Here is a 20,034-nt window from a genome sequence, read left to right as displayed (position 1 = left end):
CCATCTCGATCCTCAGCTACCGTTCCTTTGCAAACTTTCCTTATCCCCGCACCGCGTCTTTCACCTCATTTCGCTCTATTTGTTTCTCGCCTCAGTATATTATTGAACTCTTTTAACTTTCTTTCCGCCTAACACGGTGGTTACAACATTAATGCATATATATATATATATATATATATATATATATATATATATATATGTATATATAAATATATATTCGATATATATATATATACACAAACACGCATAGTATGTATGTTTGTGAGATACGACATACAAACCTAGCATATATACATGCTATGTGTGCGTATATAAACAAATAAAAATAGAAATAAAAATAATAAAATATAAAATAAATGTACAAAAAAGAATCGGAAATAATTTTTTCAGACCGGACTGTACGTTGCAGGGCCCAGGCACCGCGCAGGCACGGTGGTGGGGGGTCTGACCTTTAACATGCGCCAAGGCCCCATCGCTTGTAAGCGCTCGCTCAGGCTAGATCGTGTTTTTTTAGTGGACCCCTGTTGAATGACTCATAGCAGGCGCAAAATGCAGCGAACGATTGAATAGCAGTGCGCCACCAAATTTTGTGTGGGGCTGGGGAAATCGGGTACTAATATGTTGGGCATAATTTTCTAAGTGTTTAATGTTTTATGTTTTTATACGTATAAATGTATTGCCAAGTGATTTCAACCTTATTATGTATAGATACCCACACATACACAAAAAATATTATTAAGTGGCTATGTACATGTATGTGCGTTAAAATTATCTTCCTAAAGAAGAAACATGTCCACTCTCTGCATGGAATAAATGTATGTACAAATAATGGAATAATATTAGAAATCATTAAATTGTCCAGATATCGGAAGAGATTAAAAATCTCACAATAAATAATGAAGGCCTTGCCAACAACAGTGACAAAATAATAGGGAACTAGCTATGTACAAGTCGACCAAATATGAAGATAAAGGTACGAGACCTGTTACTGGAGTAATAATTTTAGAAACGGCTCAGGATGACTGAATTGAGAAAATATGTGACGGGGGACATAGAGCGAAAGTCATAATGGCATATCGTCCTCAGTAATAAGGCAGCTTCATGGCAATGGCAACCCCCGCTTATTTATACGTAATTGTGTCCACACGAATTTACCACTCCTTTTTCCTAACGTCGGTGTACTTGAAGCTAATATGCAATCACGCCGTACCGTATGTCCTTCTAAACTGTCGTCAAATAGTTAAACTATTTTTACTCATTGAAATTTACGCAACTATAGAAGACACTCACACAACAAGTTCGCCATGCGTTCTTCGTCTTTTCCTCTTCGTAACGTCAACCAAGGATGAATCGTAGGTGGCGCGACCTTAAAAGAATGCTATCAAAATGCGGCATATAGTATATCTCCCAATCCCTCCGCGCCCTGGGCGTCGTGACGAACGGGTCGACGATGATGGAATAATGTGGACGCTCCAGACGTTTCCGAGACGCCGAGGAGGAGAGAGCAATCGCATGGTGACAATGGTGAACATCTCACGTGGTGCCCTATCTTGCAAGGGAGCGGTCCTAGCACTGCTTGTTTACATTATTATCCACATATTTACCCTGACAGCTACGAGGAGGTATGTGGTGGGGGGCGTAAATTATGTAAATAGCAAACATTAGAGGAGTTGGTAATTAACGACATTCGGGAAATTCAGTCAGCCGGAAGACACTTTTCCTACAACCGTCATCTAGAACTGTTGGAGGGCAAAACGATTCCGTTCATTGAGTTGTGATAATTATACTAATGTACTCATTAAAATATTGTTTGTGCGTGATGTGCACGACGTGAGAAGTTGTATTGCAAAAGTGAATGACGTGTTAACGGTGCGTGATTTTGAACGGTTTATGAAATTGAAGAGTGCGTGATTATGGACGGAGTGCGGCGATGGACGGTGTATTGTAGGCATGGCGTTAACCTATCCCAATTGTGATGGTAAAGGTGCGGTTGGTAATCTTAAAGTGACATTGTATATAAGAGCATTTTGTCTCCTACCCGTTCTTCTTTTGTGCGTATGTATGTATGTGCATTGTAAAAGTGACCGTTGACCAGACTTGACCGTTGCCACCAGGACAATTGCCTAATTGCGACGAGATTTATATAATAATAATAGTATCGATCGGTCCGGCAGTCCATTTGCCTACGACTCTTCTCTCGCCCGCTCCAATGCAATGCGACGCTGGAATTATTCCCACACACTCTCTCTCTCTCTGTACCCGGGCCAAACGCAAATGATTTGTACTTTCCAAACAGTCTAAGTCGCCCCCTGTTATAATTCTTGCTACCAGTGGGTTGTAATCAATGCTACCCAGTAATTACGAATTGATGCTTCGAGACCTATAGTTTGTGAGAATTCAAATCTATGCGTTCTACATCAAATACATAATTTTATTTATGCTATCTCTCCCACCGTAGTACGATGTGGCTAACAATACATTTTCAATGCCATCTTTATTCACGATTACGGGAAAATTAATATATTTCTTCACGCTAAACTTTGTCCCACTACTACAGGTTTCGAAGCGTAGGCGACATCATCAGGTATTACGAAACTGAGGTTTGTTCCTGATGATATCACCTACGTGTCGAAACCGGTAGTAGTGGAATAAATTTTAGTGTAAAAACACTAAGTTTAATTTTTTTCAGTGATAATAATGGCAATAAATTCCGAAATTTCATCACATCGCAGTTTTTCGTCGTCTGCTAAAAGTTAAATATCATTAAGCTAAAGAAAACGTTCGAGGAGTCATTGGTGAAAACGGTTTGAAAAAAGAATTTAATAACTTTGCGTTTTCCAAAATGCTGGTTACTCATCCGCCGTTATCGTTTTTAAGTGAAATAACTGTACTTATTTCACTAAGTCTCTCTTATAAAGGACCAAAATGCTTTTGTATTCTCATTTAAATTTTCTGCTAATCTTTTCCTTTTGAATTCGCTTACCGCTTTCCGAAATTCCTCCTTAGCATGCGTCCTAGGTAATCGTATCTTACAATAATAAGTGATCTCATTTCGTTGGTCGCCATAGAGATATCGTTCCGTATATTTTGCATCTTGGCTGGACATAACTTTTGAGGTCTTCAGGATTTTCTAACTACCGCGTTGTACCATCTAGGTTCCGTGTTATCTTGTTTAAAATTAGTTGTGTTGAACCTGTTGACTGCAGAGCGCGTGATGCCCAGGCAGTAATGCCACGTATCCTCGGTATTTCAGGGTTTGCTATCCTTCTTATTATTAACAAATGAACTTTAGAACAAGCATTTCCATTTCTTATAATTCCCTTATTCGATAAAGTAATTTTTTATTTTAATTCTTGATTTCTGATCCTGCATGGAGAAAATTCAGTATTTACGGCAACTGTACCCTGATTAATGCAAAATAAAAGGACTTAAAGACTCTCTATGTCCCGTATATGACTCTTGAATAAGATTTAAAAAAATTTTGCATCCTTCCAAGTGCCAGTATCTGCATTGCGCGGCTTCTATTGTTAAGGACACGATGGAACTCACATTGGAACGATTCCTGGGGTTGCTTCCTGAATTTTGACAGATCGATTCCATTCGTGGCTTTCACCATGGAAAATACGTGCGCAATTTTTTGTTTTTCAAACAGTCATGAAACCCATAACTCCATTCCTGAGATCTCAAGAACTGCATGCGGGAATCAGAATAACGTAGTCCGACACGGCCAGAGTCGGGGAGGTTTAGTACTCGGACGAGAACTCTATCATCGCCTACCAACCCGACCTCCGAGTTCATTACTGTGTTATAGTAGTGTGTGTGTTCATATATATATATATATATAGTGTGTATATACGAGGGTCATCCGGAAAGTAGTACCCGTTCGTGCCGCATGAAGTGCTGACGACGCGAGTAGCCGCTGGACGAGGTCAGATAGCTTCAGTGGCTTGTCTGCCTTCTCTGAGCCAAGTTGCGTGACGCTAGCATTGCCTGTGTTGTTTCTGTGATTGTTTACAATGTTTAAAAAAATTGAGAACGCCGCCAGTTGTGAAGTGAGGGCAGTGATTAAATTCCTCAATGCAAGAAACGTTCGCCCATGTGATATTCATCGCCAATTAAAGGAGGTGTATGGAGACAATGTAATGGACGAGTCGTCTGTTCGGCGGTGGTGTCGCAACTTCAACATGGGGAGGGGGAACACACACGACGATGAGCGTTCGGAGAGACCGTCTGTCATTACAGACCAACTGGTGAGCTCAGTTGACGAATTCGTGAGGAACGATCGGCGCGTCACAATTGATGACATCTGTGAGCATTTTCCCAATGTTTCTCGAACAATTGTTCATGAAATTGTTAAACACCATCTGCATTATGCAAAAATTTGTGCAAGATGGGTCCCTCGCGTATCTCAATGAGCTGGCGGCGAAGGACTATGCAGCAGGAATACAGAAACTTGTCACACGTTATGACAAATGCCTTAATTTGCTTGGAGATTATGTTGAGAAGTAGTTTAAAGTATCCTCTTTCAAATAAAATTTTTTATGTTTGTTAATATTTACTTTTGTCTTTTTATTTCACGAACGGGTACTACTTTCCGGATGACCCTCGTGTGTGTGTGTATATATATATATATATATATATATATATATATATATATATATATATATATATATATATATATATATATATATATATGTGTATGTATATCATTATTTCCCTTCCCAGCATACCCTGCGCCTCCCCCCTCCCAGACCTCGCATTCCCTCCGCCCGAAACCTTCCAGAATGACTTGAGGAAGGCCTCGGAGAAGGCCGAAAGCTTAAACTTTCTGAAATGTTAGCGCCCTCTTACGTCTTATCTATTTTTTTTCTGTTCTATTGTGCGGTTTAAATGTTATATTCCTCTCGTGAGTGCTTATACATCATTTCTTTATTTATATACAGGGTCCCCTGCAGAAGTAATGCGCATTCTCTGAGACAAATAGATTTTTTGATCGTACTTCCACAACTGCATAAAATTCTTCAAAACACTCTCCCCCTACATCAATACACTTACGGAGACGTGTCAGCCACGCCTGGAAGGCACTCTGAAACTCCTCGACGGGAATTTCTCTCAGGAACGTTGTAGCATGCTTTTGGATGTTTTCCACTGTCTCCCAATGCTTTCCTTTCAGCTCTCTCTTCAGTCAGGGAAACAGAAAAAAGTCGAACGGAGACAAGTCGGGACCGTAAGGGGGTTGGGGGACCACCGGGGTGCTCCGGGCCCGGAAGTTGGTAACGATGTAAGACGTATGGCTGGAGCCATTGTTATGGTGGAGCTTAACTTTGTGTTTGATGTCAGCTCTCATGCGTGCGACCCGGCATTTCAATCTCTTGAGCACCTCCAGATAAAAGGCTGAGTTGACAGTTTCTCCCTGCGGTACAAACTCAAAATGGACGATTCCTCGGACTACAAAGAAGGCAATGAGGATCGTTTTGATACGAGACTGGCTCATTCGCGCTTTCTTGGGGCGGGGGATGATTTTGTGTGCCCCTCCCTGCTCTGCCTTTTCGATTCTGGGTCATATTCAAACATCCAGGATTCGTCTCCGATTACGACAGGGTTAAGAAAGCCCGGCTCATTTTGAATGAAATCCAACATTTCTTGACAGCGTGAAACTCGAAGTTCTCTCTGGTCTTCCGTCAACAATTTCAACACAAGCTTCGCGCAGACCCTGAGCATTTCCGGATCCTCGGTCACTATCCCACGTACCGCAAATGTGGACATGTGTATGGTGTCAGCAATTTGTTGGATGCTCAATCGACAGTCAGAACGCTATACTTCGCGCACGCTATTCACGTTTTCGTCGGTTCTGGTCGTTGTTGGGCGTCCAGAACGGGGTTCTTCGGCGACCTTCTCGCGAATTTATTTTTCCTTATCATTTTGGGAACCCTCAATGAACATTCAGCTGAGAAAGTGAGACTTTTTTAAAGTAATATTCATTAGACCTACTAAGAAGGTTTGTATTAGAGAATGGCAGTTGCTCGTCACGCTTCCATTGCGGCGAAACGACATCATCTTTTAAATCCATTATCTATTTGGTCATTTAGACAACCTAGTTACGATTCGACGAATAACTGGACTCGCCGAAATCCTAATAGCTAAATGAAATAAAACTCAGAGGATATCGCAACGGAAAGCGACCACTTAAGAATATGCATCACTTTGCATCAGAGCATATCTACATAAATCGGTATTTGCCCGCTGCTCTTCGAGCTTATGTTAAATTTAATCTCATATTGAATGTTACATCGCTCGTCACGTATATGGTACGTATCCAATTGTTATTGAACAAAATCCATCGGCTAAGGTAGGCAGTGAATAGGAGCCAAGTCTGACCTCCGCTACGCATCTTCCTCCTGGCGAGATTTTACCTTTCCGCCCGATCGGACGTCGTCGGCGCTGCCATTCCTGGGCATCTTTCCGCTCAACGTTTCGGCGTCGCAATTCGACGCGACGCGTGCACCCAACACTGCTGCGATTGGTGGGGGGAAGGCGCGCGTTGGGCGAGGGATGGGGGGACGAAGGGCGGGCGGTGGGAGAGGCGAGCCGGAAGGGGAGGAGGCGACGGCCCTCCCTTAAAGGGGACCTTCGCCAACTACGTACGATCGACTAAGAAAGGACCCCTGCCTTCCGTGGGATTGCCGGGTTGGTGAGCGGATGAGCGGGGCAGGCGAACGGTGACGGCGAATCTGTACGTCTACATCTCACCCTGAAAACCGCTTCGAGTGTGTGGGGCAGGGGATGTTAAGTTAGCACCCAACATTAGAGTAATTGGTGATAAACGACATTCGGGAAATTCAGTTATTCGGAAGACCTGTTTCCTACAGTCATCGCATAGAACTGTTTAAGGGCAATAAGATTCCCTATATCGATCGATTCGGCAGTCCATTTGCCTCTGACTCTGCTCTCGCCCACCCCAATGCAATGCGACGCTGGAATTATTCCCATTCTCTCTCTATCTCTCTCTGTGCCCGGACCAAACTCAAATAACTTGTTCTTTCCTAACAGCCCAAGTCGTCTCCTGTAATAGTTCATGCTGCCGGTGGCTCTTAACCCATGCTACTTAAGAATTACAATTAAACGCTTTACATTCTTTCATCATTCAACCATTATTCACTAAATCGGCATCGTTTTCCTCTTGTAATCTTGTTTCTTGAATCTTTCGTGCCCGTTAAGACATATCACAAGGCTGTAAAAAATGTCCAGTACTAGCGCTCGATGGAAACACTGGAGCCACCGATGCGATGCTCGGATGTGATGGAATTGTTCCATTATAATGAACCCAAATATCCAGCTTTTCACATAAATTGGAATTATCGGCGGCAAACTGAAAAAATATCCTCATCACTGCACCAGAGCTTGATAAGGAAGATACCTCTAACTGGCTTGATCGTGTCGCATTGCACTTGGCATTCTATATCCTGCCGGACCTGGTGAGGGTTCGGTTTTTATTTCACTAACTTGGCGAATTTTTTCGAGAATACAGCCATAAGTGCCAGGTTACAAGGTCCCCCGCGTCGTCATGCAACACTTAATCAGAGAACTACCTCAGGTACAGCAAAAGAGCATGCAGCGACAAAATATGTCACGACGAAGATCGCAGGATTGGCTACAAATACAACAGTGTGACTTAATAATTGCTTAGAGCATTTAAGAAGGGAAGCATTCTAAACTTGAATATCAGCTTACAGGCCAAATATCTTGAGTAAGGATTGAGACAGGTCAATTTTCTGAAGAGATGCGACAGATTTTGAAAACTATTTTAAATAAAAATTTTAAAGAACGGTCATTTATGCTATCACGTTAAAAGTATACCATTTAAAAAGAGCCTATTGTTCGACTTTCGAATTTATAAATGATAAAATCATTTTTTTAAATATGACATGTCTCCAACTAAAATTTTGTATTCTATAGTATGCTTTTAAAATGTAAATACTCCACTGACCTAGCTTGTAAAGTTGAAGTCATTTTTACAATAGAAGGCAAGATCATGAATTCGATAAAGATTGTAAAAGTGATGCCTTGCCAGATGCTTTTTTTTTCAATGCCAGAAGAATGATAGAAGGAAAAAGCTACGATTCATACGAGCCAGAGAAATAAGAGCAACTTTGTTACTAAAGACGTACGGAGCTCCGTGACTTCCGGCGTCTCTTCCGCGAGGGTGTATCTTCTGTGCTGACCGTTTGACCGGAGTTGCAGGCAGAGTCTTCACGATGCAAACTCCCGACCCCAACCCAACTGCCGCCCGAGAAAATATGGAACCTTGTGGAAGAGACCCCACGCCACGGAAGCCTCGGCAAAGAATATAGGCTTAACTGATATTCCTCGCGTTTTTCCTTTTTGTACCGTTACAGGTCCAATCCTAAGCAAGCACTCATTACTTCCTCTCTAAAAGTGTGCGTATTATTTTCTTTCCGGAACTTTGAATGAACAAACAGAAAGGGCCATTATTATTAAATAGTCTTGCTGAAATACCCCGGAAAAAAATTCCAGATGGAAACCTTTAGAGAAGTACGGATCATCGAGTTTAAAGCTAACACACGACGGCTGGCGTAGAATCCCAACGCCCGATTGATTGACTGGTCGGCGAGAGACTGAATGGGCAGGTGTTAGGGATATTAACTGCCAAGCAGATCGATATACGTATAAGGACTTATATATACATATATATATATATATATATATATATATATATATATATATATATATATATATATATATATATATACATATATGTACACTCACATTTCAGAAATTTTAGGCTTTCGGCCTTCTCTGAGCCCTTATTATATATATATATATATATATATATATATATATATATACATATATATATATATATATATATATACATAAATATTTATACACACATACATATATATATATATACATACATTGAGATGGTAACACACAAAGCAAAATAAGCATGGTGGAAGACGCAGTGCGAGGATATGGTAAGTTTGCAGAAGGGTGAAATTTTTGCGCTATACTGCAAGGTTAAATTAATATCGAGTAGTAAGAAGGGAAGATATGTGTTTATAGTTAGAGATACACCGGGTAAGATAATTGTTGAAACATAACAGATCCAAGAGAGATGGAAGGAATATATAGAAGAACTGTACGGTAAAAAACTTAGGCCAACAAAGTTAGACATAGGAAGAGAATATGACGTAGATGAAGATAGCTGAGGTCTAAGCATACTCGAAGATGAGATAGAAAGGGCATTAAGGGAGATGAAATAAAATAAGGCCGTGGGAGTAGGCTACATTCTCGTGGAACTACTAGAAGGTTCAGAAAATGTTGTGTGAAGGAGTCTATATGGACTGATTCGTAGCATCTATGAGGAAGGAATCTGGCCGGAAGACTCAGTGAGATCAGTGTTAGATAAGTGTCAATTTTTTATAATACATATACCCTCCGGCCAGCGCTAGGGTTTAAACCAAAAAAGTTAAAAGCTATATCATATAAGGACTATAAAACAATACGTTTGATATCCCATGCAGCTAAAGTTATTCTCAGGGTCATCAACCAAAGGATGGAGAGCAAGGCAAATAATTAATTAGGGGATGATCAGTTTAAGCTAAGGAGGGGGAGAGGTACGCGTAATGCCATTGCAGTAATAAGATTAATAATCGAGAGGAATATAGAATACTATCAGGATGCATTTTCCTGTTTCGAGGATTTCAAAAAAGCGTTTGATAGAGTGAATTGGGAAAAACTAATGAGTATTTTGAAGAAAATAGGAATGGATTGGAGGGACAGGTGGCTAATCCGCAACCTGTACATGTCTCAGACTGCTCAGGTGCGAGTGCGGAACGGAGAGTCCGGATGGACAGTGTTAGGAAGAGGTGTAAGGCAGGGTTGCCCATTATCACCGTTGCTGTTCAACGTACGAGTATATGTAGAGGAAATGATTAAAGAGGCATGGGAAGAACTGGAGGTAGGAATGAAAGTGGGCGGGAAATTCGTAAAATCAGTTAGGTTTGCTGATGACCAAGCTTTAGTTTGTCAGTCAGCCAAGGGGTTGCAAGCATTGCTGAGTGAATTGGAAATTCAGTGCGACAGGTATGGGATGACAATCAATATCAATAAAACAAAGGTTATGCGATTCTCTAGAAAGAAAAAGGCTAAGCTTAACATTAAAATAGGAGGGCAAAAACTAGAGCAGGTAAAAAAGTTAACGTATCTCGGAAGTGTTTTGGACCAACACGGTCAAAGTAGTAAGGACGTAAGGAGAAGAATTGCGCTAGGCAAAGAGGCTTTTACAAGGAGGAGGGAGTTGATGAGAGGGACGTTGAGTAAGGATATTAAGAAAATACTGGTAAAACTTTGATGTGGAGCGTAGCTATGTACGGTGCGTAAACGTGGTCACTGAAGCAAGATTATAGACGTAGATTGAAGGCTTTTGAAATGTGGGTGTGTAGAAGGATGGAGAATGTGAAATTGACCGAAAGGGAAACAAACGAACAAGTGCTGGGATGGGTGGGCGAGGAGCGGGGATCATTGGGAGAAATCATAAGGATGCAGGAAAATGGATGGAAAGTACATTTATCGGAAATGTGGGGTTGAAGACTGTAATAGAGGGGAGAATGTTAGGTAAAAGAGGAAAGGGCGGGAACAGGATAGGGATGTTGGATGGAATAAAGGGAGGATGGAAGTACACAGACATGAAGGGGGACTTATTTTGGAGTAGGATGCTGTATTGTTTTTTGTTAGGAGATAGTTATTTGGTAGTTGAGTCCACCAAAAACCTACCTCAACCGGTAGATTATCTTTAAAAATATGTATTTATATGTTTTTACATATATTTATATACACTTATATATATTTAATTATTCATTTTATTACATACAAAATTACATCCATGAATACGTGTATCTCTCTGAATAGATCATGTAGTAGTTGTTGTATGAATAATTCATTACAATTTGGTATTTAAGTAAAACGTCTTGGGTGCTTGAATAGATGCAGTGATTATACTTTTTTGTCCGAATTATTTACGGTGAAAAGTTTTAATATTGGGTGATACAACTAAGTTTAATGTAAAATTGGTATGTGATGCTATTTTATTTGGTAATCATACTATAGCTAATATTGATTTTTAAGAACTCTATTCCGATATTTCGGTCAAAAGGTGACCATCAACGTGAGTGAAAATTTGACAACGGAGAAGACAACAGTAGCAAACAGTTGACCCGTGGTCCACAGTGACTACTAAAATGCTCACGCCCTTTTCCTTTCACTATTTTCTTTGATTTAACCCAAGAAATCCGGCAGCGGTGGTCGATACAAATTTAAAATGTGCTTAGTTTGTGTACGGCTACGACGAGATAACACGCGACGCTGCTTTGACGTATTGCTTTCACCTGAAGAAGTCATCAGCTGAATCTATGCCTAATGGAGAGTCCGTTCTTCCCTACAGCATAGGTGGAGGGCGATACAAAATGTTTAAAAGTGGAGGCAATGAATTATAATAAGGAAGGCGAAAAAGGAAGGCGAAAAAGGAAGCTACAGTCACTACTCTTAAACGGAAGTAAACGTTTACGCCACCGCCTCCATTGTGAGTGAGGATTTTCGAATTAAGTGACAATCCTACCTCCTCTTGCACTTTTTCCCCTTATTAACGCTTTCGAATCATCCGTCCAACGAGGATTCTAATTGTGGGGAGTGAAACCCAAACAAAAAGAAATCCTCATCAGCATTCCTCCCACACCTCAGAGAGATCTTATAATTAATTTTTTCTTCCGGTCTATGGATAGATAAAAATCAGTTTATAATTATATCCCTAATGCTAGGATACGTTCACAATTTATACTTTCATAATCTACGTTTATACACCGTTTTGAAAGTAAAAATGAAACTTGGATAAATGTTTAAAATAAAGTTCAGAAAGTGGCTTCTTAGAGGAAAAGTGTATAATGCGCAGCAGTGGTAGAAATGTTTTCTCTCCAAATTTTATGAACCCAACAACATATTTTGGAAATCGAATGAATATGCTATGGAAAAGTGTTCGCCTTTTTAACGGAAGAGTGCTTTTTATTGAGATGATCTCTAAAAAACTGCAATGTTTCAATATTGATCCGGACCAAATCATGACATGCGTCCTTATGTAGGTTTAAAATCCTTGAGATAGCCAAGAAATGGAATTACACCAACTATATCCTGGTGAAACAAACTTGCAATTCGAATTGCGTGAGGTATCAGGCTCAAAAGAGCGACTAACCAGTGATGGCCTCTGATTTCATTATCTGCGCAATGCACGTTGGATCCTACGACCTTAACAATTGCGCACAATTGGCTGGTGCCTTAACACCACCCCCCGCCACACGTCCTTGTGCCGAATTACGGTACGTTGGGTATATGTAGTGTGCTTTGTTCTATTAGAAGATTCATATTTAACCGAGCAAAATGTGAATAGAGTCTATCTTGAAATCGTAATAAAAAGATTAAAGGATTTACAACACCAAATCGGGGGACCGCGCCACCTCCACCTCAAAAAAGAATGGGCATTACATTTTATGTTGAAGATGAAAAGAAAATTTCTTCTGTGTCCCGACATAAATTTACGGTAAATATATTACTTTTTTAATATTTTTTTTTATTTTTAAGTAACACGAATACATAAATGTTGCGAAAATATTATTACTAACAACCACAGAGATCGATACATGCGCTTATTATAAATGGTTACAAAATATAGATATTTTAACAACAGTGCCACAAACAGTACCCCAACGATGCCTTCTCCTTCGCCCGCTTTCCAGCAAAGATCTCACATTTGGAAACGAAAAAGGGAATCAGTAGCTAAAATGTCTGATGTAAAATTTTAATTGGCGCAAATTGGATTCAGCAGCGCAGGGTGGCGACCCCCCTACGCAAAAACCCTTTGTCCACTCCTGGCGCGCTTAACTCCTAATACGTCATTCACACTCGTTCCTTCATGTTAAGGCATATAAGTTCGCTGTCCTGCATAGCGCACCTTGATAATTGCTCTCTTTTATCGAGACTACGTTCGGCGCTGGGAAGCGAAGCGGCTCTCGGCACTCGCGGAGGGGCGCCGGAAGGTTTGTGGGCGGGCGGCACGGGGGAATTGTCCCAACAATGTGGGAGTTGAAATTTCACGAGGGCGGGAAGGAGGCGATCCAAAAATATATCCCCGTCTCCTCAACGCGTTGGAGGGGGCGCGAAGGGGGCTGAGGGAGAGGGGGCCTGGGGCGTAGTCCGCAAATGAATCTGCCGCTGCATCTATGTCACACGCGCTCACACAACAACAATCCCCCCTCCCTCATTCCACGTGGTGCGACGCTGCCAATCGGGGCCGCCCTCCCCAATTACGCTGTGCATCACTGATACGGAGTTCTCGTCCGTTTCTTCCAGCTCTCGCCTCCCCCCTGCATTCGCACCAATTACTCCTCGCCCCCCCTGTCCCGTGCATGAGGCATCCCATTCACCCCCACCGTCCTTGTGGGAAATAGCCACCACTGATATACCCCGTATCCGACACACTTCAACATCTTTGCGCTCGATTCGACCTCGAACTCCCCTCTTGTTCCATTGGCTGGCCTCTCGCAGGGCGACACTCTCCTCCTCTCCCCTCTGCCTCCTCCTCACACCCTGCGCTGTTTTCCTTCACCTCCTTTATCGCCTTCATCAAATTCTACCCTGTCTCCTGGTAACACGGTTCTTTCTTTCAGAGGTGGCATTATACTTGTATCTTCGCCTCCTTACCCTTCGCACAAAACCATATCAACGCTATGAGTTTCTACCTAAATGATTGCATTTCGTGTTTTCATTTCTCCTGATGGTGATTAAAGTTTACTTCTTGAATAGATACACTTAATCGCTTTTCCTTAATCATTTTCACGAGCTTAGCTTGAAATACTGAGTATATAGAGTTGTGGCTGCTAACTCCCTCTTTTATGTCCACGTGTGTGATAATTCTTACTATTAGCGAGAGCTTTGCGATTTAATCAACGGGATTACGAGTGATGGAAGAAGCAAGAGGGACGGTAAGTAGAATGCAATAGGTATATATAATGTAGAATACAATAGAGGATGGTAAGTGTAATACAAATGGTGAAGAAGGCTTTCTATCGGAAGAAACAAAAGCTAACGGTAAACAGTAGTGTCATAGACATAAAGAAGTGATTTGTTAAGAGTTATTTGTGAAGTCTAAATTTCTGTGTGATAATTGGACGATATGAGCAGCAGACAAAAAAAAATGGAGATGATGGAAATATGGTGCTGCAATTGGATAATGAAAATAAAATTGATAGGGGTAGTAATAAACAAAGAAGAAGTTCAATGAGTGGGTGGAGGGATGAGCCACAATAGTGTATGGAAGATCATAACTGAAGGAAAAATGCAGGAGTATTACAAAGGAAACCCTAGGACGAAATACGAAAACTCTTGATCCAGGGAGCCTTTTCCTAATATTATTTGGAGGTTTTCTTTCCAACTTCACTGTAAGCTACTTTATTCTATTTTGGCCTTTAGGTGGTAAATTTTCACCCCCTTCTCCATGTTGCCAATATTCTTCTAAGGTCTTCTTTCTTCTCCGCCAGTATAGCTATATCTTCCGCAAATCAGAGTCTCTCTCATTTTATTCATAAAACTACATCTTTTCTCTTCATTGATTTTATCAATTGCCCTCTCAATGAACATATTAAATATCAAGGGCTGTAATTGCAGCCCCACCCTTCTTTGTACTTTGATAATGAAACGTGTAAACGGCGATACCGGTTAAGTGTTTCAATAATCAGTTTTGATTCATCAGCGTGTCAATCAACTTGGTGGATTAATGTGGCACTACGTCGACGAAAGAATGACCGTTTGAAATTTAGAAAAGCCAAAGAATCAAAGAAAAAACCCTTAGGCTCCCCAGCTAGTCTCACTTATACTGCAACTTTTTTTTTATTTCCTCAAGGCATTCGCATCATCAAGTCATTCTTATGCATCTTGTTGAACAACTTGTGACTGAAAGATTTATGACGTGCGTTTCAAAGATGTTATCATTAAGAAGATCTCGAGAGTTGTTTCTCGTCCGCCTTAACTATTTGGGCCACTCCCAAATCCCAAGGAAATTATTTAACCTAGGGGAGAAGTTTGGGGCAGAGCGCAGAAAGAAGAGCGTCGCGCGGGTAAACACAACCGGCTCCCTCCCCCCCATCCGGCGCCTCTCCGCTCGCAAGGAGGAGCGCCATAGGCCTAATCTTAGCATTTTCACGTCCAAACACCACGCGTAAACATCAGTCGGAGCACGTCGGTCGCATTTTCCCGCCATCATAAGTTTCACCTACCCTAATCTCCTAACCAACACGCTGTATACATTAAAAGGCATGGAGATTTCAGTCGTTAACTTTGAGACAGTAAAGATGCGCCAGATGTGATGACTTTTTATTGTACAACAAATTCTCATGAAACATTTTTGCAGTACTCATGCATAATTTCGGGTGGCGGCACAAATCTTTACCAAGCGGCGAAGTCACCCAAAAATTCCTCCGCAGTCGCATCAGGGTCCAGAGTAAATAAATCAAGACGAGGGGTCACGGGCTAATATTAGTGCAGAGGAATAGAAACATTTTCTCGGTTGTCATCCACCTCTTCCTTTTAGAAACAAGTGTTCTCAAATCGCTTGGATTATAAATTCGGACCTATGACAAGGTACACTACAAAGTTCTATGTGAAATTTATTTGTCTAAATATGATATCTTAATGGAATGTTGATTTCGCGTGAAATTAAGTCAACTATGAGAATACTCGTAAAATAAACTCCAGACTGAAAAACTTTAGGCTTGGGTAAAGATGTTGAATATGAACTTCTTTGTATTGGATTCAAAATTGAAATGTATTATCAGCTTTATACTTGTCGAGAGCACTTTGTTGAATCATTTCCTCGCGAGATCCTTCGAGTCAAATAAATTACGCTCGCTGCTCGCCAAGCGCTTTTAGAAGGGGATCATCAAAGCTATATCGCTCCGGAGATTTTACACCTTAAGAAGAAAGACAATAGATTAGACGCCCGAGAAATCTTATAATTTAGCGCAGCACATCAATAATAAGAAAGTGATGATGAATGAAGACTTTTTACCCCTCGCCATGGGAACTAACCTATATTAAGAACTCCCCGGAGAAGTTATTAAATCTATGAAAGATGAGTAACTCTCTTAAAGAAATACGAAAATAATATGAAGCTTAAACAATAACAGTAAAATCAATCTGAAAACCAAGATACATTTAAAAATATCCCGAGTCAACTGCGAATTAATATATTGTACTCCATCTTAAGTTACCAAAAGTTCATTTGATTTGTTTCATAACTTTCTGTACCAATTTGGATTTTCCATCCCTTGAAACTTTAAATTAATTTCTTTTGTCTCTCTTTCTCTGCAGGGGAATAGCAACCCACGACCGCGCAAGGGCGGAATATGCACAAAATAACAAAGGGCATAAAGAAAAAGATAAAGTCCAAGAAAGGTCATAAGGGAGACGACTTATTCGACCCAGCAGAGCTAGAGAAGTACCGCAGGGAGAAGGAGCAGAGGGAAGCTGCAGCAGCCGCGGAGGCGGAGGGGGGCGGCGGCGGTAGCGGCGGAGGAGGAGCGGAGGGGGGCGGCGGAGGGGCGGAGGAGGGTGGCGACGAAGCGCCCCCGAAGGAGGAGGACGAGGAGTGGCAGCGGTTCAAGCTCCTCACCGCCGGCGTCGACTCCGTGCTCAAGAAGACCCAGGGTGACTTAGACCGCATCAAGTCCACCAGCTACTTCCAGAGGAAGAAACCGGGCTCCAGCGAGCCCAAGGACCTCAAGGGCCCCGCGGCGGAGCGGCCTGCGGCTGCCGCCCCAAAGGATTCGGGCTCCCAGCAGCCGGGCCCGGGCGCCAAACCCAAGCGGTGGGTCGGCTTTGAGGAGGGAGCACCGATCGACGAACCGCCGTCTCCGGAGGAGGAGACCGAGAAGGTAGAGGAGGCGGAGAAGGGGGCGGAAGGGGAGGAAGCGAAGGCCCCCGAGGAGGAAGAAGAAGAGGAGGAAGAGGAGGAGGAAGACCTTGGCGAGGACATCTTTGACACCTCTTACGTCGACGTGGTAGCTAGCGGAGAGGTTAAGTTAGCCTACATCCCGGAGAGTCCCACAGACGAGGGCCCGGAGGGTGACGATCCATTCGACACATCCATAGTAGAGAAGGTCATTGGACCGGAGCCACCCAAAAGTAAACAGAGGCAGCTGGTGAGCTTAGGAAGCGCCGTCGAAGTCCTAACAGGCAGGGTCGACAAATCGCAGGTCATCCCTGTTACACATCCGGCTCAGTCATCGAAGAAAAGGAGGGTTGCGCCTCCTAGGAAACCGAATGAGGTAGATCTATTCGTATTAGAGGACGAGCATCCGCTAGGGACCACAGGGACTGAGGCCACCGACGGCCAAGCGCCTCGCTCTAGAAGGGCGTCGGAAGTAGCCGCCGATCCGTTTGGAGCCTTCGACGACGATGAACTGCCCGACACCACACCCATCGGCGAGGCTTTGACCACTGTTCCCCCCGCACAAGTCAGTGTACACAAGGAGGGAGAGGACGACGGTGGCCGAGGGGAAGGAGGACTTGTAGAGGAAACGGTCCTGAAAGATTTAGTCGCGGAATTCGATATAATCGGTGAGACAGAATCCGGCGGGACTGAAGAGGTACTAATATTTGGAAAGAAGCCGGAAGCAGAGGAGAAAAAAGAGGCGGAAGATCTCGAAGAGGACGAATTCGCTACTTTAGCGGCGGAATCAGTCAAGCGCTCTCCGGCGCCTCCGACCACTTTAACCTTAGAAGGAGACGAAGATTTTGTGGACGAGGACGACCCTTTCGATACTTCTGCAGCTGCCGGTGTCCTAGGAGAATTTCCCACGACCCCACAAAAAAAGCCACCAACCCGACCACCTCGTCCAGTGTCCTCTCCGGACGTAGACGTACTTCTAGGCGGAGAAAAGGACGAAGACTTAGGCTGGGAGGAATTTGAGAAGGACAGAACTGTGGTAAAGGGCCCACCCCCGCTTCGTCCGGCTCCTCCATCAGCAGGTCCACCCCCGAGGCCATCCCAACCGCCTGGGAGGCCGCCGCCCATTACCGGTCTTGCCAAGAGTGACATCGGCTTCGTACCAAGTCTTGGGCAGCCTCCGTTAACTTACACCGAGACTGCTATCGAAGAAATTACACGCAACCTCGACTCGAGATTCGAAGTTGTTGATGCTGACGATCCATTTGACACTTCGTTTGCGGAAGTAGCAGCGGCTCCGGGAAGAGCAGAGCTTCGACTCATCGAAAGTGAGATACTAGGTGACGTAGAGGAGGAAACCTTCGATCCAAGAGCTAATGAATTCTTGAATAATGCCGAGGAAGTTCAATCGTCAGTAACTATTCACATTTCCCTACCAAGAGAGGAACAAGGAGCAGAAGAGGTCTTCGGGAAGGGACATACGCTGCAGAGGCTAAGTGAGGATCTTTTTGATTCCACAGAAGTACACGAGGGAGGAGAATTCGTGTCGTCTCTACAGCTATCCCACCGAGATCTTCTTGGGGGAAGTACTACAGACTTATCCAAATTAGGTCACGATCCAATAAGTCCAGAAGAACTAGTGGAACAAACCTTAGAAGAAGAGCTAGAAGATTACATAGACCCCTTTGATACCTCGATTGTAGATCCAAGAATAGCACCTGGAAAAGCTGAGCTAAAAATTTTAGAGAAGGAACTCCTGGGGGAAGTAGATACATCTCTCGTAGCAGAACCCAGCACGCTTCAGAGGACTATAAGTGACGAGGATTTTGACCCTAGAGGAGATGAACCAGTCCAGCTAGAGGTATCAAACGAACAGGCGTCGTTAGACTTAAGTAGACCCGATCTGTTACAGTCAGAACATCGGGAAGCGGAGGTCCCGGTAACTTCAGAATCAATACTTTCTCCATCTGGAAGACCAGACCTTTTATCTGTAGGGGAAGCGGAGGCAGAGTTTTCTAAGCCGCTTACTCCATTAGTTGAGGAAGGAGAAAAAATATCGGAGGCTATTCTCAGAACGGACGGGGTTGATCCGTTCGATACTACGTTTGCAGAGAACATATTGCCTGGTAAGGCTGAGTTGAGAATAATAGAAAGCGAGCTCTTTGGGCAACCAGACGTGACAGCAGGCACTGGTATAACAAGAAGCCTTTCTGATCCCGATTTTGACCCCAGAGGCGTCTCAGACCACAATCAAACCTCTGAAGGAGCTGACGGTGGAGCAGCAGCCGCCCTCCATCACCGGCGTTTCTCAGACGTAACAGCGCTGAGTAGGGGAGGAGTTAGCAGAGCGCCTAGAATCGTCCCACCCACTACCTTGCCCCTTCAAAACGTAGCAAATTCAGACATTGTTCCAACAGTAGCTCCGTCTGAGATTAGGCCAAATCAGCCCGATCTATTGGCAGTTGAAGAAGAATCAGAACCGGTGGATAAACCTCTTTCCCCGGCCAGACAGTTGGAAGAGGAGGTGGAAGACGACCCATTTGATACATCAGCTGTGTCTTCGAGTGTTCTCCAGCCAGGTAAGGCAGAGCTGAAGGTATTAGAGTGCGAACTCATTGGAGGGGAAGGTCAAGAGCCACAGCCAATAGTACCTTCCACAATCCAAGCAAATATCACTGCTCAAATTCTTGTGACGCAGTTACAGGCAGCTTCCCAGGTACCAGCTCCCATTAACATAACTAATACATCGTCTGCGGAAGTTTCGATTCCCGATCTCCTAAACCTTCCAGAAGCGAGCGAAGCCCCAGCTGGTCCGAAACCTTTGACTCCTCTCGTGGAAAAGTCAGACTTTCCGGGAGAAGAGGACTACGACCCCTTCGACACTTCGATCGCGGAAGGCATTTGTCCTGGGAAGACGGAGCTAAAACTTCTGGAGTCGGAACTCATTGGTCAATAATCGATTCGCACATCTCGGTGATAGCTATTCTTTCGAAAGTACGAACGCAAATAAGTCGTAAGACATT

At 43.2% G+C, this 20,034-nt stretch overlaps 1 protein-coding gene across 1 annotated transcript in view; it reads left to right on the top strand.

Annotated features, from left to right (window-relative positions):
- stnA (stoned A) overlaps positions 1 to 19,980 on the top strand; it is an 82,925-nt gene extending 62,945 nt beyond the window's left edge. The window contains exon 2 of the mRNA XM_071584629.1: positions 16,435 to 19,980. Within this exon, the coding sequence (XP_071440730.1) occupies positions 16,470 to 19,967 (3,498 nt within the window). The 5' untranslated portion in view covers positions 16,435 to 16,469 and the 3' untranslated portion in view covers positions 19,968 to 19,980. The remainder of the gene's footprint in view (positions 1 to 16,434) is intronic.
- The last annotated feature ends 54 nt before the right edge of the window (positions 19,981 to 20,034 follow it).

This window comes from Hetaerina americana, unplaced genomic scaffold (genome assembly GCF_022747635.1).
Source record: "Hetaerina americana unplaced genomic scaffold, ioHetAmer1.1.p SCAF_2, whole genome shotgun sequence".
Lineage (NCBI taxonomy): Eukaryota > Metazoa > Arthropoda > Insecta > Odonata > Calopterygidae > Hetaerina > Hetaerina americana.
This window is presented reverse-complemented; position numbering and strand designations above follow the sequence as displayed.